Raw genomic sequence first — 21,859 nt, forward strand, 5'->3', positions numbered from 1 at the left:
TCTATAGAAATGGTTGTGGTAGAGTCGGCTTTGTATAAAATAGAACGGTTCAGTCTTGAAACTTAAGCAGTCACGGAAGGGTGATGAACTAGTCTGAGGAATAGGGAAACAAATAATTACGTCACGTAATTAACAACCGTTAAGTCAGCTCCAGTAGCTTGCCTATTCGGCCACTCTTTGTGTGTATCATGCCACTTCCAAAGCTTAGTCTTATTTATCCTCTTCAGTCCCCGGCGCTCCTGAATTGTACGGACAACCCCTGGCGGTCGGTATTGACAAACAGGCCTTTCCGTCGAAAGCCCAGCCCACTCCTTCCAGGACACTGATGAGCCTTCCACTTGAACTTCGCGCAAACAGAGAATGGCCGTGCCTTTCTACCCGCCGTTTTCTCTCTAGTCCGCTCTTGGACGGTGGTCAAATTTTCTACAGGTCCCCAACTTTCCACTTACAGAACAACATATGATCCATCAACTCACTTCCCATCCCGGGCCAGTAGGTCCTCTGCAGAACTAAGTCGTACGTCTTGGATCATCCTGTGTATGGCAATTGAATACCAGCCCCCGTAACAGGGCACGGGATATCACGTGCAGCATAATATAAGAATTGGTGGCGTTCCAGGAAAACGTGCCACTTTCATTCAAAATCAGCCGATCGAAGTGACCCTGAAACTTTTCCGATTCCCCCTCCCCCTCGTCGTTCTCAATAGTCCTTCCAGCGAACAAAGTGGCTGCAACCTTCCGCAATACAGAATTCTGACGCTGGAATTGCACCAACCTTCCGGGATCCATTTTGACGGTGAGGCTTTTAGGAGCCCCATCTCCAGCCTGTGGTCTTGACGGCTTCCAAGAGGATCTCTGGAGGTTGATTCACTCCAGGGGCTTGCGATCGGCCTCCACATGAAATATTTGTCTAGCGGAACAGTAACTACTGACCAAAATACTCGAGACTTCGGAAACCCACCGGCATGTAATCCCAACAGAACGCAAGCTTAAGTAAAATATTTAAAGCAATAGCCGAATTTCAACTCCTCTGCAACGTTGACGAGGATGGAAAGCCATTACACCACAGCACCGCTTTACCGTTCCAACTGATTTCAAGCACATTAATAGGGGCGTGGAATTCCACAAGGAATCAGCTTTGAGTTTTCCTGCCTAGTATTTTGTTAGGTGTTTTGAATAAAAATATTTTTAAACTCTTCACATTAATTTTACAAATAAAATCCGCACACGACCTGCAGTACCAGCAACTTATACCGCAACCTTCGCCAATTTGCAACTACACCTTGTCTACAATTCTACGGCTATTCGCCATTTACTGTACGGGTGTGATAACCTAAGCTAATGCATAGTCGATATGTACAAACACTAATTATACCTAGGTGAGTCATTCTGTTTACCTTGTTAAATGTTACGATCCTATGAATTCCAAAAAATAAATAATGAACTGAATTGTTTAACTGAATAAAGATCCTCAATGTAGAGATGAACTCTCCCGCGACTGTTCAAAATGGTGTTCGTTATCGTGTAGAGCGGGTGTCACAATCTCATGTGTAAATTTTCCATTTATGAACGATAACACGATAACGCGGAACAGACATCTTCTGCCTAATTTAGTGGGATGCTGCTTTGGAATTGTATGAAACCCTGGTTCTGGAATCTGTGTGCCCAAACTCTCACATAACACTTCTACCGAACGAGGTTTTGTCAAAAATGAGGGACAGACACTCGATACAAAATGCCCGTGGCGTTGGAGATAAGTTTGACTGCACAATGCAAGAGCTCCAGGGCCTCATGCAATTGCGTGGAGCGGAAGCTTTGGATGTTATCACAAGGAAATACGACGGGGTCACTGGATTATGCAAACGTCTTAGGACCTCGCCAACAGAAGGTAAATCAAACATATCACTAGAAAAAATGTTAAAGGTTCTGGAGATTCTCTTAAGCGTATCAATCAAATTTTGTTTTTTACAAGGGCAACAAACGTCACAGCTGTATGTCTATGAGTTGTCGTAACATTTGTGTGTGAAATATTTAGTTTCATGTCACTGAGCCGCTTAAAATGTGAACTCGCCAAGTATAACTGGATATTTTTGGCGACTTCAGTGGCTTGCTGAAATGGGCTGCAAACATGATTCTAAGGCAACATATCATTCGCAATCATTTTCAAGCAAGTCAAATCATGGAAACGGTTTACTCGACACCACTAGATCTAAGGAACGTTAACTTCCCAAGGGAATTGAAGTTGGAAACGTTGACTTATTCCCCAACGGTCGGCACGAATAACAGTAAACACAAAGTCCTGGCGAATTTCGGTTTTAGGCTGGACGAATATGTGACAATTTTTTCAAACATTTTCAGACATTTTCACAGGCGGCTTCCGCTCGCCACAACGATGCAAGGGGAGCTCATCCGATCTGTATGGGTGGAAGAGTGCTAGGCCGGGCTAAAAGCTGTCCAGTCATCCTATCTGTACTCTCCTAAGTGAATGGATTATTTATGGCAGGCTAGATTTGGGTCTATACGGAGCTCACAGACTTATCCACTAGAGACGATCCTTCACCGGATAAACGTGTTACCCATCCTCAATACTGGGCCATGAAGCTGGAATTTCAGGTGAAAAAGATATCATTAGCCCTGAGTTACTTGAAGCCTTTAAAAGAATTTATAATATCATTTTGTGACGTAGACAATCAGCACGTGACAGTCTAGGTATCGGAGCCAGTAGATCCTGCCGCACTTCGCAAACCGCACATTGGCCGTCTGAGTAAGCGGTGCGAAATTCGACCTTAAACGGGTCAGTTGCAATTTGCAGCAGTTTTTACTTCTAAGACCATCGCCATTTTGGTCTTTACTAATTGCCTGCTAAAGACAAAAACGGTTGATGACTACCCGCAGATTCCAGATGGCTTGAGCATTTTTTTACAGTGTAAACCGTGTGAATTCTCTTACAATTCAACAACACCAAGTATCACTTGTTGCCTAATCGCTGTTTTGCTTATAAAAATTGCACTGTGTTCCCATAATCTCTCTACCCCACATGAAAAATAGCCAGTCAGTCCGGCTAAACCAGAGAGCTGTAGACACTGTCAACAAACCTTTGGGCACGTATTGGAAATCTTGAATCAAGCATGATTAATACCCAGTTACTACCCACATTAACCCATCTCGAGTAAGTCGTACAAGAACCTCACATGTGATTCATCAGCAATAAGGGTAGTCCAACTGATTCTCAATCTTGCTGGACCTGCCCACAAAAAAGCAAGCAGTAGTGAAATTCCACCTTAGGAAATACCAGAGGCTATGGGACAAACTAGTCCCAACATGTTAAATCAGCTATTGGTTGTCACTAGTGGTACTTTAGGCGCCGTAAGCTTTTTAGGTCACCCTTAGAATATAGGTAGCCAAAACAGTTGGACACAGCGCTATCAGAAAGTCTTCCTATGTGTGGCCTAATTGTGGTAATTCCTACTCACCAGCACCGCGTGTACACGACGTTGAGTGCTAGACATTGGAACAAGAGCCGCAGTTTGTACATCAGCATCACTCAAACGCCTGTGTCATAATTTGAAGAATGGTAGAAGAGTAGACTTCATGTTTTCACCATTAACTGAATCAGAAAATCTGATGCATTCACCGGTTATGGTGGATGCTGCATACTGGGAGATTATATTATTTTAGAGGTAGAGAAGTTGTTTGCAGTATACACGGAGTTTATGGGTTGGGTTAGAATTCATTTTTCACGATTGCCTCCATAATAGTGCAACTGTGGGTAACATGGCTATGCGGGAACATTTATATCGATTGCCAAAGGATACCTTTCTCCGTGAACTTTTTGTAGGTAAAAAGTGAAAACCTGCGCTCTTGGTGAACGCAAAAACTTTCATACCTGACGCTTTTGATGACCGCCAAAGATGAATGGCGAGAATTCTACCCATTTGATCGTGAAGTGGTTAAAACGTCGGTTAATCAAAGCGTCAGAATACACTTTGTGTTACCATGAGAGGCTTTAAAAATACGCTTTCCAAGATAAAGTATTTATGTACGCCTGCAACGACAACGTCATAGACTGTGTTACTGGGAATTTCTTAGGGCTTGCTTACCAATTAAACGAGCAGGACCGTATCGTTATGATCACTATTGTCTCTTCAGCTGTACTGAAGTCAAATTAAAACACCTTGTTAAAAAAACATATGTGAAAAGACCATCATGTCTTTTATAAATTTACGCATGCAATTGAAGTTCCAAGCACACAAAGATGCTTGGTTTGTGTAGGAGCCCACTACCAATATAAGATCTTAAATTAAGGGTAATAGCACTCCTTCATGGTGTAATCTGCTTTGTCATCCCAATTGTGTGTTATAGTTTTATTTATGGCGATTATCACCAACCATAAAATGGAACACTGCAGCAAAATAGGTATTCAACTATTCTTTTTCGCAAAACTGTTTTCATCTGTTACTATTTGGGTTATAAGATTGCATTGTTTACCGTAACGTCGCGCAGGTTATGTATTCAGACCCAAAACCTGTGAAATACCGTTACCTATTGCTCATGTTTCCCCTGCATTGTTAGCAAAAAAGATCCGAGATTTGTTAAGCAGGAAAGATGATCTTTCTGGCAAAAGTGAAAACGACACTTTGCTATCACATCTGAAAAACATCCGACAGAATCTGTGGAATGGAAACTTTTACCTATTTTTTTACAAAATATGTATAAAAAGAAGGATTATGTTGTCAAGGTAATTAGTTAAGCATCTTGCAATTCGTTTGCTTCAGTGAAACGTGCTGTTCACTGGCTACTGCAGAATGCATTTGTACGGTCTTTGAGATAGATGACATAATTTATTACCGTTTTACGTCCAGAAATGACAAAAACCCGGGTGGTTTCAAGGTAGACCTGACATACGTGGTACTCCCCCAGTCGTCACAAGAATCCTGTCTTTTGAAGCACACGCTGGAGACACATTTCATTGAATTAGCTTGGTCACTTAAGATCATTGACGGCTCCTGAAACATTTGGTTTTAGGCTTTCTATTCCAAAGAAGTTTGTACAGTGTCGTTCTGGCTATTAGCGACTGGGCCTTTTATTGCTGTAATTAGATTGTTCATCACATACCTTACATTTTCCAGCTTAAGAAGAAGAATCATTGAGACGCATTATATTAAAAGGGTGCATATCCATTTAACGGCACAAAAATTACTTACATCAAAGATCGTTTCTGATGGCAATGGCGTTAATATAAAGTAAGTTAATCAACGTTCGACCAAGCCTCTAGACTAATACTTCTCAGACTGGTGCTACACCATGCGAGGTATCATAGATTTCGTTTTGTCACGCACATATGTCAAAAGTGGATACGTGCATCCTTAATAAAGTTAACGAAACAAATATAACTGTAATGGAAGTGAACCGCTTGGCTTACGTTTTCAGTTGATCGAACTTCGTTCTTGTTCATATATCAGCACGACTCTAGTCTAATCTGATGGCTTGTGGTAAACAAATTATCTATGTCTGAGGTTCGAATATCGATTAGATGCATGTACGCAAAACATACTCACCATTAAGTCAGAATATTTTTCAGATGAGCCACTAGGGTCACACCAACACACACTTGATTGTTATCTGAAAAACTGATGCAGTTGTAGCTAGCGGCTACCGCCGTACCTGTCAAGGGTTTGTTCATTTTTTCATTAAAGTAAGGTGTATTATCTTTAAAATAGCAGGCAATTTAAATGAATTTTGAATAGGCAGCTTGCTGATGATAAGAAAGACGGTCGCACCGTTTAAGTTGCGATGGGCACATCATCTTTTTTTCTTGGTGCACAACTATTTATCTCAAAAACTTGGTTAGTAGTAGGTACAATGAAGTGCCACGGCAACCGTCAGCAGCAAACTTGTCATCAGAGTGCTAAAACTTAAGCCAGCTGTGCTAGTCATTATCTTACCTGCTTTCTGTCTGAAAACGTTAAAACTGTGATTGAAAACGCTGAAACATCTGGCTCAATAGTGTGGTCAGTGACACTTCTGTGCAATGAACGTCGTCTTGATTGCGCGAAGATTAACAAAATCCGCTACTCGGTTGTCTTTCCCGAACATCTGCACTCATCCCTTACCACGCATAACTTACAATGTTGAGTTATCCCCGTTTTACCACCAAAATGGGTGACTAAAGAAAAGCAGAAACTTAGGCCACGTTACCTTGGATTATGTGTCATACAAACCGTGGTGTGTGATTACCTACGATTAGGAAGTAAAGCAATGATAAGCTTTTAATGATGGCTTTGAACATCTTATTACTTTAATATTTGCCGCTACTGAGCCAAACTGGTTATTTTGTAAAGTGGATGGCGTAAGAAAATATCACGTAACACCATCCAAAAGACAAAATACTAGTTACTGTATGATTTCTACGGATTATGCGTAACCAAAGTTTTTTACGACAACAGACTTAGCATCACATATGGCGCAAACGCAAATGACTTGATTAGCTGCAAAAGTGTTCCACATCTGGTTTATGTTATTGGGCTTCTCTTTACATAGATGAAGGAGAAGTTAGAGACCAGTGGACATGTAATTGTTTCGTCCATCAAAACGTGTCACGTGTGCCCCAGTTCTCTAAAGGATAGGTCAGCACTGACTCAAAATGCAAATAATACTTTCAATTAAATGACTTTTAGAAAAGGTAGGATAGGCAACCTGCTTAGGGTTAGGCAAATCAGCCGTCTATAGTTTGCTTTCTGTTTAATAATTCAAGAAACAGAAATACTCTGAAACATTCGGAGGACATTTTTTAGGTATATATAGTCTGTTATTCCGTTTTGAAGACAGGTGGTCCATACACAAAACGGAGCATATTTCCACTTCTCATGTGCATTACCAAATTGAAAATAAGTATTCGTGGATTTTGGCGTGCCATTGGCACTACAAGAGCGTGGGAGATTGTTTTGACCACTGATTCTGATAGATAAATTTGAGCTGGCTTCTATTTAAAGATAACGTAGAAGTTCATTCGTTCCGATATCTTCTATTAAGGTAGGCAAGTTTAAAATGGTCCATATGCTATTAGTTTACGTTCTACTACAAGAGGATTTTAGGTTAACTAGAGATAACGTCAGACGCCGAGATGTAGCGTAGTGCATAAAAACAACGAAACAGAAGGCGTGACAGTATGCAAATTAAAGATGTTTACATATTTAGGCCGAAACAGGGACAATTTTTGGACGCGAAATCAGAAGGCATTTGATGCAATAAACTACATGTACAAGCAAACAAGTCTGATAAATCCGTTTTGTTCATTCTTGAAAATCTTTTATGACGAAGAGCCAATTTTCCTAAGTGTCCATGTAGATCTTAAAAAATGCAAAACATTACGCTGCTTGCCTTTGCATAAGTTATAAAGTAAAAAAACAGTAATCATGGGACTGTTAGAGTCAACGTACCAAGAGAAATCACTTGCGATTGGTAAATAGGAGTAGAACAGTGTATTGGCGTCGTAAGCTCTTTGTTTGGGCCAACGAAATCTTTCATATAGGGTAAGCTTGTGACCCACGTTAAGTTTCCTTGTGCTCGAAAGGTTGACTTGGAAATGACTGCCTAACGTGACCACGCAGATTTTTAGTAAGTTCGTACTGACAATAGGAATTAAAAATTTGTGTGCTGTTTTGCACTTAATCATGTGGCAGGTGATGAAAGCAAGTTGTGAAATAATTTTTCATTTTTTTGGCCTGTCCTACATCTCTAGAGCCAAGGTTAATGCTCCAAGTTTCATATATGTGACAGATGCATCTGAATAGTACCAGCAGACGGAACGGGGATGTTTAATTTGTTTGCGTTTTAATTGAGGGGTTGACTTGTCCCGGCGGCTGTGTACAATCACTTGATTCACTTGATCATGGTTGAAGGTTCGTATTTAACCGCTGTGGTCGGTGGATCCTCTTTAGGCTGCACTTGGTTGGAGACAGAAAAATACGAGTTTCATTTTAATATATGGCTTTCTCTAAATAGCGAATAAACAGAAATTTGATTCTAGTAACTATTCTCTAATCAGAAAAAAGCAAAACGCACGAACGCCTAGTGCAATCAAGTAGAGCGCGGATTAGGTCACTTATAAGATATTAAGGCCGGAGTAAATTGTTGCTCAGTCCGCTTGAGTACGAGCATTAGAGATGTTCAAAAATGTACACTAGTTGTACAGCCTAACATTGAGTCTTTTGTTCGTTTTTGCGCAGAAGACAAAAAATGTTTGGATGTAAGGCGTGCGTTCCTTGGCTGGATTTTCCAAAGTGGGTTCAGTCTGGAAAATATGCGAGCTGTACTGTTTCGGATGCTCAGATTGACTGTGCTCTAATATTCTAAATTATCTTCTGTATTCTAGCTGCGTATTTATGTCTAAGCATGCGCTCATTCAAACGTAAAGGCACAAATTAAGCTGTCTTCTTGTCAGTATGCAATCAATCTTTTGGCGAGCTTCTTTAAGGACGAGGAAAACATTTTCTGTGGACTCTCAAGTATTCTAAGGACACATCTGGATCTTTGGGTCACGGCAATAAAACTGAGCTGAGTTGGTCTTTTTCTAAAGGATACCACCAAAATAAATTTTGTTATTTTCATCAACACGTTGAGCGAAGGCGTTGCGAATTGAAATAAAACTTCAAGATGGTTTGTGAGGGTCGTACGATCAAGATCAAGAATGTCGAACAACTGTTTGTGTAGCTTCTGGATAAGAGGTATGTATATCCAGAATGGCTTTATCTCTGTATCTTATATGCACCCCACCGGATGCGTCATTATATCTAATATGTTTCTGATGGCTGTTGATCTATTTTTAAGCAAAACCCCGAAACATTTTGCAATAAAGTTCACACCCGATGCATCTTGTTAAGCGGCTACTACAGGGTAGCTGTCCTGTAAATTTGCCCAATCGACAAACTCACTACTTACTTTGGCTATATATTCCAGACACTTACTCACAGCTATCCGTTTTTCTCAAAGATTTGGTTCTTTCAAATACCCATGAGGGGAAAAATTTGAAAGGGTTTCATGCATTTCGCCATAAGTGATTTCCCTACAGAATACTAGCAGATATTTTTGATTGAAGGGGGGATTTTTTTTAGCGGAAATCGGAGGTGATCTTCGCTGTTTTTTTGTGTAAAAAGCCTGAAACTTATTTCTAGCGATAAAGTCTGTAGATGTACTGGTATAGAAAAAAGACTTAAGGTTTTCATAGTGAATGGATTCATCTGGGTTTCTTCTCGGAAACCTATTGTTCCAAAGTTGTGTACAGTGTTTTATTTAATTTGTGGGTGACTTTGATTTTACAGTTGCGAATTAATATAAGGGTATTTTTACGAAGGTATTTTTATACGAATGATGTGCTAGGATTTGCTGAATAGCAGCTCATCATACCTGCTACATTTTGATGAATTTGATAAGCGTTCTTTCGGAAGTTTCGGCACGTGATCAGGCGGGCTCAACAAGATTGAAACTGTCGGATGGTAGACCGTTCTCTCTCACAAAGCGGAAAACACGTTCGATTATTTTATTAAATTAGATTTGAGTATCGTGGATGCAATATATCTACTCCGCGTCTTCTTTTAGTCTTTTCTAATAGACGACTAAGTGATTTGATAATAATCTTTGCGGCTTAAGGAGTTAACGACATCATGTCCCTTTTTGTCAGTTTGAATAATGTATAAAGGTTGAAGAGGTGCGTGCTGTCGGCGGCATACAAGTAATCTGTGTATCATCTGTGGTTCCGATTAAATCAAAACTTTGACCTCCAATATCCTTTGTATGGTTTCCGTATCATCTGAAAGAAGTGGCGAAATGGGACCGATTCTAATGACGTCAAATTCAAAAGAATTTTTCAATAAAACTCTCTTTTATGATGCTTTCTTTACGAAATTACAGTTTACATCGATCAATAATATATACAGTATCCACAAAATTGTTCACACTAGCTGTAGTACTGGATGAAATTCAGTACTTGGTACTTCTCAGCAGGACGAAGCAGTCGCCGGAGAGCTCCCGTCAGTATGTGAATTATCATTCTTATCACAGGGTTTTTGGCGAATCTCAGTCAATCTTTTTCTACTTTCGGATAACGTACAGTTTCCTAACTTTCACAACTCGAATAAATCATGTGGTTACGTATACCAAGGTCCATAGATTAAGGCAGGGTTGCCAATAGCGAATCGCATTTTACTTAACGTCATCGGACAGTAGCCTGTGGTTCCTAAAAATGTTGACACTATATTCAGCCCACAGATGAATGTTCTGAAGCTGTTTCATTAAACCCACTAACACAAGTTCCATTAATAAGTGCAAGCTTTTAAGATGTGAATCAGTCGTTTTTCACGGCAGTCAATTCAGGAACTACCCAGCACTGGACCGTGTTGAAGTTAAAAGCAATCTGGTGTTAGATTTTTTGCCCATTTCTAAACGGCACTAATTAGCATGTCCAATCCTCTTGTTCAGCATAAATTGCACGATTACACACACCACGCTGCTTATGGCATAAGCTTTTTCCCTTAATATCTACCCGCATCATTCAATCACTAGATGCTCGAAAGTTATTACGCTCATAGCATAATTCTAGGACACGGAAATACAACATTACTTTCCCTGATAAAAGTAGTTTACGTTGCGTTAATGTCGAGAAAATTCATTTCAGAAGACCGATTTTCACTTCGGAAAGATGTGGATTTTGGTGTTGAACTTTTAAAATTGATAGACAGTCACAATTCGTGTGACTGATAAATTGGAATTATTCATCAGTTTTGGGGCCGATTTTGTTGTTAACTGGCCAAAATAACGAAACACTCCTTAACTCCATATGGTGCAATAGCAACACATCGGAGTATGTTCTTAAGTGCTTCGAGTACTGTCAGGTAGAGGATGACTTTACAGATTACTTCTGCATTTAGTAATGTTCCTATAGATTGTTCACTAACTTCTAGGTTTTTACGGATAAGAAGTACGTCTGCTGCTCTAAAGCGACTTACAACCAAACAGTGTTGGTAGATGTAAGTTCTGATTTTTAGCATCTACCGAAAGGTTCTGTTAAGCTTTAGACTTAATAACTCTGGCATGGAACCCCTGTGATGTTGAATAAGCGGTTCATCACCACCACAACTGGAAATCTTGTGTTAACAGAAAACACAAAGTCTGGAGAAGGGAATATATCTGCATGGTAAGCTACATGAATCATCTGTCTGATGGCTCGGTGGATAATGCATTAGCCACCGTTATTTTGCTGATTATGTAACCTACCTGCTGGTTGAAACTGGTGTATAAGTTGTTAACAATACTGGTGGCTCAGTCAATCTATCAATCTATGAATAGTTCAATTCCTGGTAGATATACTGATGGAAAATTTCCATACTTGTAATCAAACAGAACGTGGACATGGCTCACTGAGCAAAAAACGTTTAGCCGCGTAAGTCTGAAGACACGGTCATTAAAGTAAAAATTACTTTCCATAGATCCTTAAGATATCCGCATAAATATAGAGGCGGAGACAAATGATTCAAGATATGAAACATTCCTAATTCTTGGTTGGACATTCGCTTCATGAAATGGCCAGTGTTGGACGCTGACAAAGCGTCGTATGTCAAAAAAGACAACCAAATGAGTTTCTAAATGGTACGCAGTATGGTACTCCTCGAATGACTCTATGGAACGGTTGCACCAAAAGTTGTGTAGACAATTACCGTCCGTGGCTGTGTTCCAGAGTGTGACCAAGATTCGTGCTGGTTATGCCAAAATCAAGGTATTTCTGATATGGTCTGCCAGAAAATTACAAAGGTGAGATAGTTCATCTGATGTTTCACAGGGAACTGTTGCGTTGATTTAGATTCATCCACAAATCATCTGGGATAACTCTCATTTTCAAGACTACGAAATGAGGTGTTAGTACATCAACTTACTTACTCAGGTTAACAGTGAGCAAAGTTTAGCCGGGTTCACGAGGTTCTGACAAAAAGGAAAGCTTGGATACTCAAACACAGAATTGCTATTAATAAGTCTGATAATTTACTTGTTTATCTGGATGATCGTCTACTTTTTTTTATTGGACGTATGGATTCTTCTTATTTCATTAAAGTTGAGCTCATAAGCATTCCACGGAAATAATGGATCAGGTTGACACACTGTTTACTACTGAAGAATGTCATAAACAATTGTTAAATAGCAAATACCAAAGCGAATTTAGGTATCCTGGAAGCAATCTGCGAAAAGTAAATTTTCACACGAAAAGCTCAAAGGTCGACTTCATGTATCGAGCAAGCAGCAGTTTAATTCTTAGTGCATATGTTGAGGCTCAAGGCACCAGCTAGCGCAGCGTAAGTTTGAGGCTTCTTGCAATAAACTTTGGGCGCAATAATCACCTAGGGATAAAGAAAGGATAACTTTTTTATCAAGAGTGAGCTTTTGCAAAGATTTTATGTTTCAACACAAGTGACCGCAACTTTGGTTTGCAATGAATTGGCAGCCTGCAAATCGATAAAGACGGCCTCTTTTATCCCAAACTTGATGTCAGTGATTATGGTCGTTTTCGAACAATAATTTGACGATGGCTGGTATGTGACAGTGACGTTTGCGGCGTTTGTTATTCAGAAAACAAGTGTATTACCTTTAAAAGCCGGCAGCTTTTTATACCCTAGAATTCCATTGAAGCTCAGGTTTGAGCTCGTCTTGTGATCAATAGACGTAGTTTCGTAAATCAGTGTGAATCTGCCAAAACAGGCTCTGTCTGAACTGAAAATCTTGATACGTGACAAATCTAAACAGTTGCCCACTTTTTGTCAGGTTTTATGAATTTAGATCAATGTCTTTAACTCTTGGTGTTTTTCAGCACTGTCCTTAAGATGATTATGCTAGGCGGAAGGAAATGCGTTGCGAATGTTTCATACGTAGGCTAATTAATTTGAATGCAACCGACTATTATAGGAACAGGGCAGCTAATTTTTATTATGGTCAGATTCTGCACTTCTCCACAGGTTATTCTAACTGGGCGGAGCCATCCACCCAAATCGATTGTGCGAAGTGCTAGTTGCACACAGAATGTGAGGTCGTATCATGGCTGGTATGCCCTCCATTTTGTCAAAAATTGTCCTTACTCGTTTGAAATGGAAAAAGCTAAGCTTTATTAATTTACTTTCCTAATAATTTACTGTGTGATGAAAATCATGGAGAGACAAAATAGCTTTCTACGCTACAACCCAAATGCCTGTAAATTTGGTTGTTCTGCTTCATTCTCGCACAGTATTTGTTCTGTCAATTGGTCTCCTATCCCTTGAAATAAGAGCTAAGTGTGATAAAGACTGAGGGTGGTATCCTGGTATTGTTGTCCTCTCAGGCATCTTTTTGCAACTCCAGACTGAGAAGCCAGTTGCCTTTGAGACAAATTTTTTTAGAGAACATTTGAGAGTGTCGAATATTTAATAATTATGACTTCCTGTGCAATTAATGACTTGGTGTCTTTGACTAATTACGCTGCCAACATGCAAAGTCCTGTTGGTTACACAGTGTTTTATATGATAAGAAGTTTTTTCAAATAAAATAGATGAGGTACTGATGTTTTTGTATTAGATTCGGAATAAAATGGATGATTAATCTGCTAGCGGAAACTTGCTCACTTGCTTGTGCAAACTTATTTGCGTGACTTGTTCTTCCTCTGAGCTACTTCTAAGCTGTTGGTAGTGTGAGACGATTTTGGGATATCGGCGAAGCATAGAATTTACCTGGTGAGTGAAACCTCCGCCTGAGGAGTCACTGCCCAAGGAGCCAGTCAGCACATGTTACCACGTGATGTGGGTCCTATGACTGACGGGCGCCTGGCAATATATTCTATCTGAATGCCAGTTAATCACACTGCTGACCAGCCGTTCGTGGTCAAACGGTTAAGTGTTCCAACTACTAGCCGGGAGAGCGCGGTTTCGAGACTCCTTGAAGTTTCATGTGATGCGCATTGTTGCTGACCCCTAACAAGGATGAAGCAACTGTACAGTGCTTCTTGGCTTTTCAGTATAGACTGGCTGCACTTACAGGACAAAATCTTCCCAAAATCTCTGAACATGTTTGCTTGTTCACTCGGTGTGAGTTAGACAAACGCCGATGTGCCATCGGTTGACCGTCCTTATGATGAAACTTAGGTCGTCATATTGGCATAACAGATGACAACGGGCGCAACAATGACGCTGTGTTTATTGGAGCCTTCCATCATGGTTTCAGCTTATCAGATTAAGCGGCAACGACATAATTATTGCTCATCCGAACCAGAGACAACTGGTTGTCAAATAAAAGAAGAACCTTTTTGGTAGCACATGATTTGGATTTAGATTGTCGGTATCCAAAACAAATTAATGTCACACAGATATTTTCCAAGTTGCTTTCTTAATGTTTCCTGATAAAAAGGTTCAATGTCTACTCTGCTATAAGAACATTTTCATCGCACATTTATTGAGTGGGCTGGGTGACCTATTTAAATAAGTGCGCAGGCATGATGTGTAAAACGCGACTTGCAAAGTTAGTAGGCACTTCATACATTCATTATAAATACTGAACTTCGAGCTTCTACACGATTCCTGGCATCATGTTTCGTATGATTGGTTGCGATTGGGATTAATCGGTTTTGGTAACATCGACATTTGAAATATAATACTTTTATAAAATACAGTTTATTCAGAAGAAAGACCTACCATGCACAACTTGTTGGTCGGTAAATAATGCGGTGTTCGCATCCGAAGCTTCATTTTCATGGTCACATTCCTTAGTTTATTCCCCCGTTGCTACAAGTGTACATGATTTGGAATATGAGTTTCGGTGAAGTTTTTGTTCGAAACGGGTAACAGCCACTCAGGCAGTAAACCAACTACCACGGTATTTTGAGAAACTTTAACGCGATTTGCCACTGAATGACCCGATTACCAGCAGACAATGGATTCGAGGTGTGTGCGAATAGTTACGGTATAAGTCTTGGCTGGGTCATGTGAAGCTCAACTGTACTCGAAGTTTTCCCTTACTCAGGCCTATTAGGTGTGCGTGAGTTGTCAAATAGGCTACACTATGTTTGAATCTTGCAAAATGGTACTGGCTGACCTGAAGACTTCCAATTGTGCCGGAGGCACTCACATGGCTGGAATACAACCACACATTTACTGTGATATAGTTATGAAAAGCCGCGCCTCTCTTTATAATCAGCGTAGTGAAATTAGCAGCAATCAGTTTCAAGCAGCCGTAACTAAAACACTGATCACTTGTTAGAATTCCCTGTTCATCGGTTGCTTGGGACCGTTTCCACCTCCTCTGCGACCAAGCATCTATTCCAACCCTAAGTACCTGGACTCTACATTTCTACTTTATGATGGCTTAACTGAAGCTTTCTGGAATTCTACTGGACGCAGAAGTATTATTCTAGGTTATTTGTGGTAGCGATCTTTACTTAGTTTGGAAACTATTTTTTGATAGTTATTTATTTAAATCTCAACACAATCATCGTCTCAGCTTGTTCCTTGTAAGCGGAACAAAATTGGATCATTAAGAATTTACAGTTGCTCAGCCAATTCCTTCACCTTGTGACTGCGCTTTTCATTTTACTTACCCGGTAAATGAGACAGAGGTAATTGCCACCCTGCTTTTGCTATCGATTGGTTATCACATGTCAGTATTCTATCCCGCGGAAAATTAGGGACGACCTTGCCGTTGCTTGGATTCAATCGATTAGGATCAATACTGATAGTAATGTATCAAGTTGACCATTCTAATAGTAAGCAGATTGGCGACTTTAAAGTTCCGAAGGTGTCTGAAATATTCCATTAAATTGCATTTTTGCCCATTTCCAATGGTTGGTAATACTGATCTAATTGCCTGCAGGCTATGAATTTGTATTTAAAATAAACATCCAAAGGGAACTATTTTGCATTGAAAATTGAGAATGGCGATTGTAAATAAACACTTTTTGATCGTTAAGTAACGACCTTATTCTTTTTTTCTGATAGGACTGTTCAACAAAGAACTGACGCAGAGGCGAGAAGTCTTTGGGACCAACGTCATTCCACCAACTCCCCCTAAGACATTTCTACAACTCATGTGGGCAGCACTCCAAGATGTCACACTAATCGTACTTATGGTGGCTGCTGGTGTATCTCTTCTTTTAGCTCTGTACAGTGAATGTGAGTTTCCTTGTCTGTTCGCGTTGATTGTGGTGCAAATGTATTTCATTAGAGGGTTCAGTTGTTGAAATCACCGTTGCAAATAAATCCCGTGTTGTTAGCTATCACACTAACTTTACACAATTGCGACACTAGCACTCCCGAGGTCCGATATGCTTTCCTGTAGCTCACGTGAATTCACTCACATTACCCCCTCATTTAAGATAAGCTTTGTCAAGCGATGCGCAACGGCTGTTTCTTGCAAATCGATACTTAAAATTAGGGGTACAATCTTCACAGGGAACACTATAAAACACAAAAACTTTGGCGCAGATGGATTGGTTTATTTTAAGAAACAGATGGAAAGAGTGAAAATGCCTACTCATAAAACAGGCTCCTGTGGTTATATGAGTACACACAAATTCACAATTCAGTCTCGTGTGAATTTTTGTCATTGTTTATGGATTACCAGACAAATTAACACGGTTACCTGATGAATAGACCCAAGAAACAATGTCACTTCTACTTAGATCTTTTAAGTTCCCTATTTTTAGATAGGAAAACACCTGAGATGAGTTGAAAATGGTATGGCCTGAATCACGGGCCCCCATTAACGGGCATCCACTATCACTTTTTATTCGAAAGATGGCTTATCTTGCGTCTGCATACTAGGAGAGGAGCGCGTGTGCCAAGGTAGGCAGTTAATTAAAATGAATTTAAAAAATTGGTTTGGTTGAAGTTCTTGATATAATTTTGGACTCCAACCTGATGCATCAAAATAAATAATACTCAAATTTAGAGAATAAACGGCGGATGTACCTCGACAAAACTTTGTAGAAACAAGTGAATCTGAAAATAAGCTGATGTATACAGCGCTCATAATCTGGGTTGATAATGCCCAAATAAATGAGTTACCTCCAAATTCGTCCGCACTATTTGCAGAAGTACGTGAATGAGATTTTGTCATTTTTTTCACGACAGAAGGACCTTCAGTAAGAGCATACGTTCTATATAGATCGTCTGGCTCTCCTTGAAGAAGGATCAGTGTATCGTACTTTTAAATGTGACACAATCGAGTTTACTTATTTCTGTTGGGCATATTCCTCACTTGTTAGCAACTAGAGTATTTTTTTAAATAACAGCTAAAAGGATAACTTTTTCTGGTCCTCGTAAAGCATTGCAAAAACAAGTTTTGTTGTTCTCATATCACCAAAGATACCATATCCTACTATACAAATACACAGAACGATCAGTTTAATTTTATCTTGCCTCTACTTAAAGTTGTGCACACCTGCATTTCGCTTTTGTTTACTCCGGACGTAGTCACTGGGACAAGCCAACCCAACTTACAGTACAAATCAAATCTTTTCTCTATTCACGAAGCTTTACTTTGTCGTTTTGTAGAGCAATCTATTCTACGTAACTCCTGATTGCCTGCTTGTATAAGATGTGTGTGTCTGTGTTTCAGCAACTCGTGGGAAGGGAACATTGAGTGTTGCAGTCAGAGTCTCTGCTGGTCGTTCGGGCCAATCAGCGCTTTACCGTCAGTTGCTACGGCTATAGACCCACCTATGAAGAGAGCACCTACAGACCACCGTCGTCAGTCGACCTGAACTGCCGGCTAGTGGATAAGATTGGTAGTTGGTAGTTGCCCGCTCCTGAATATGTCTTGCTATCCATCGTCCACTTTCAGGGGTCGGCATTCAAAACAATCGCGATAAAGAATAGCTTTTGGGTCACCCTAGTTCAGGAAACCTGTCTACGTTTGACAGGCGGGAGTGGACGACAAGACACGCTCAGATCAATAAGTCGGACGTTTTTTTAAGGATTGTGAATTTGCTTCGTACTTTGCAACGCCCGCGCACGCACGTAAACGGAATTGCTCTGCCTGAATCCAGAACACGACAACGTTCAGTGTTTTTGCCAACTGAATACAGCTGATTTTTCGGTATTAAGAGTAACTGAATGTCGCAGATTTCTACGTGAGCATATCATACAGCCCACCCCCACGAGCATCTACACCCCCGCTTAGAAGTACATTCTCTGTCAATCCACCATTTGGGGACGAAATCTAGTCATTTTTTTCATCTTTAGCCAGCGTAGCAGTTACTGAGAGGCTGAGATCTAATTCAAGATAGTCAAATTGTAGTTATCACGGGGCCTTTACAAGGGACGATGTGCACAACGTGCATTAACATTTCAGACGCTACCACGTTGAATCTCCGATCAACCTTCTCTGCAATTTAAGGTTACATGTGCACTTAAAAATATATTACCAACACACTTCTGAGTGATCCATCACCATTCAGATGGCGATTAGTCTGTAGCCGGTAAAATGAGATCTAACAATAGCTAACTTTGCTTTCAACCTAGGCAAAACACTACCGACGGAACTTCCTTTTTTGTAGGCCATGTGTACTTAATCATTGGGGGTGATAAATGGATGAATTTTTGTAACAAGCCATTACATGCATTAAACCAGTTTGAACCAGTAAAGTTGATTGGCTTCCTGCTTAAAGACGTCGCTTTGCACATGTTTAGTGCTTGAGAGGCTGAATAAAGAGGAAAACGGATCCAACTAAGTATGACTTACCAGTGCTCAACTCCCTGTCAGTTGATCTGGAAGGAAACTTTTTAAAACAATAATGATATTGGTTCAAAGCCATTTTCCAGGGCTTCTGTCCATGCTCCCGTGAGATAAACTCATAGGAAACTAAAAAAAGTGGACTTAAGTCTCTAAGATAAGCCTCACGTAAACGGCACCTATAAGCTCTATCATTACAAAAGGTGTAAACAGAAACTAGGCTATGAGGAAACTAAACATCATAAAAGAACTTTTGACTTACTTACTTACTGAGGAAAACCAGATTACCAAAGGGTTCTGGGAGTTACTCTTCAGGATTAGTGGCACATCTTTGGTGATTCGCAGAGTTACGGCAAACTGCTACTTAATAAAAACAGGTTAACTTATAAGCTGGTTTCCAGATTTCAATCTGAAACTATTGGGATAAGCCTCAAATTTTACAGTAGGAATAGATGGTAACGAAACTGAATTGTGCATAAACATCGATGAAATTGTTTAGCCTCGGACTTTTGAATATGAAGGACAAATATTTGAATTACAGTACTGAGCTAAATGGACCTATAAGGAGATGCGTCAACCTAACGGGATAGATTTCTAGAAAGAAGTATGTCTCGGATACCTTGTACGTTTGCCAAGTACTTGCTTTTGTAAGCTGAAATGGTTAAACTACAGGGCGTTTCGAATGATCAGGTACAGGTTTAAGAGCTACAAAGATATTGGTATAGAATCTCTACCAATGTTATATTCTATGAACTCCGTAATCCTCCAGTGAAAAGTGCAAACAGTCAACCAAGTACCTGTTAGTGCTGGTGCTGGTGCTGATAGCAGTTATTCCAAAACGAAAAATTGATCTACCCACAAGCAGTGTTTGGACACAATTTGAAACGGTCAACCCAACTCAGCACTGATTTCACTTTGACCGACGATGAACCGCTTGCAATCTAGCTGCTAGGATCGGCTTGTTAATCCATGGAATAAACCAGTGGCCGGTTTGTTAGAATAAGCAAGCGATGGTGGTCTACATTAAATTTTTATGATTCAGTTTGAGGTATATCTTTATGGGCCAGACTCAGTAAGAGAATGGAGGAGAAATTGCGTCCTTCCAAATTGGATGCTTTGGACGTTCGGCAAATAACTCATATGATAGCTACTTTATTTGCCACTATCAACCTCAAGGATTAATTAGGCTTTTACTACTAGGGGATTTATTTTAACATGTGTAATTAGACTTGGTTTTTATAATATTTACTCTTTTCAAAGGTGAAAGTTATCGGGCTAGGTATGGTTTAACACCCTTGTCCGAGTGACCATTAAGGAACATTCACCTGAATAAGCAGAATGTTTGAATTTAAAAAACTCGTCAAACTACGGAGTTTTGTTACAGAGTTTTGTCCGCGTACTTTGGCCTATCTGTTCCACTTGGTATGAAAGATACTAGTAAACATGACATCGTTAACACGTGACTAAATTCACCTTGGCATTCTGGGACGCCTGTCATTTTCTTCTATCCTACTATATCAAATGGCATTTGCAATAAAATAATGCCTAAACGAAACTCCGAAAAGCCCCAAAATTCTTCTGCCCGGCTGTTATGTAATCAATGAGGTGTGAACAAAGAAAGCCAAAAAAGTAGTTATATCCCATTGGCAATTTGAGTTCATGAGTGGACAGTGGAAAGTTGTCGTTTCCGCTATTGCTAGCAGCATCAATTTTAAATCTATTCATGCTTGTCCTCATTGTTCGTCCCAGCCGCATAAGACTTGATCAAGAGCGATATCACAGGTGATGTTCCGCTTTGTTTGCATCAAACTTGGAGATAAATTATCTTTCAAGCTACATTTAATTCCCTGACAAGCACCTTCTTATAACTTCCAAGAAACCGTACTCGGCTTAAATGATTTAAGCTCAAGCGAAGCACGCGGTTACCGTGTTCGCCATATAATTCTCTGATTACCTTTATATATTCCATCATTCACATATTCATTTGCTATAACGTTCCCCTGGCCCTTATCATCATTAAATTGGAATATTCAAAGATGAGTCTCTCCACACAAAACATCTCATATAGAGCCTGATTGCCTCCAAATTAAGTACACATAAAGTTCATGCAATCCATTTCGTGTTTCGCGGTGACAAATTACTGGGCGTTATTATCTCCCCACAAGTATGCACTGAAATTGCACAAAATGATGCGGTTCTGGAACAGGCATGCGTTTTCACGTCCCACGATCTTGGAGAGTCTGATAAGCCCCTATTTCAGAAGTGTTAGGTAAGGAGGTACCTTGAGTGACCTCCAAAAAGCATTTTTGGCGTTTCGCCTCTAGTGTAACAAGTTAGCTGAATTTGACACGAGTCCTGTGTTAGATTTTATATTATTGTTTGTCCGAAGTCTGCAATCTGGATGCGAGGCAACATTCACAACGCGGGAAGTCTAATTTGCGGATCCCCGTATACCTAACTGCAGCTTTTTTAGGAACAAAATTATTACAGGTAAATGTTCAAATTAAGGTTTAAGTGGTCAGCTGTTCAAGTGTCATTTGAAACACATGATCCGATCAAAGTTTTGCAGGAGTCATTCGACCATCAATTTCTTCAAGTAAATGAATGCTTATTTAAATTTTTCAAACTGCTCGTTAGTGAGAAGACGATCTTCATAATAAGTCAGTGGCTGGTTTCAACCAATTTTCACAGCCCAACAAAATATACCAGGCGATTTAACCAGAGGATAGTAAGATGTTCCAAGGGGAGAACTCTTAGACAAAGAGCCAAGTGTCCATTCTTTTCACATCCGCTAAAACGAATCTCAATGGAGCGCTTGCCTCTGGACACGACGGTGGACGAACATATTGCTTGTAAAATAAAATTGTCTGACAATACTCTGTACTCTACTAAATCTTCATTTTCGGCATAGTGGCACTACTAGTTTACAGTCCTCTTATTGTAAATTTAGAGAAACGAAGCCGTTTGCCTTTAGGATATGAGGTGTTTTGGAGTAGCAGCGATTGAAGTTTTTTTGAACTTTCTCACTTCAGCACCGTGGATTCCTCACCTGTGGTTCCACGGGATCCACCCATTGCTTTACTATTGCGCCCGATAAACCATGAAAATGTTTATTTCGATCGTTT

At 40.0% G+C, this 21,859-nt stretch overlaps 1 protein-coding gene across 1 annotated transcript in view; it reads left to right on the top strand.

Moving 5' to 3' along the window:
- Positions 1-1,522: 1,522 nt before the first annotated feature.
- T265_02676 (hypothetical protein) overlaps positions 1,523-21,859 on the top strand; it is a gene marked incomplete at both ends in the record, with an annotated part of 55,397 nt that continues 35,060 nt past the window's right edge. The window contains 2 exons of the mRNA XM_009166978.1: positions 1,523-1,887; positions 15,998-16,171. Of these exons, the coding sequence (XP_009165242.1) occupies positions 1,710-1,887; positions 15,998-16,171 (352 nt within the window). The remainder of the gene's footprint in view (positions 1,888-15,997; positions 16,172-21,859) is intronic.

Source organism: Opisthorchis viverrini (genome assembly GCF_000715545.1).
Source record: "Opisthorchis viverrini unplaced genomic scaffold opera_v5_34, whole genome shotgun sequence".
Taxonomy (NCBI): domain Eukaryota; kingdom Metazoa; phylum Platyhelminthes; class Trematoda; order Opisthorchiida; family Opisthorchiidae; genus Opisthorchis; species Opisthorchis viverrini.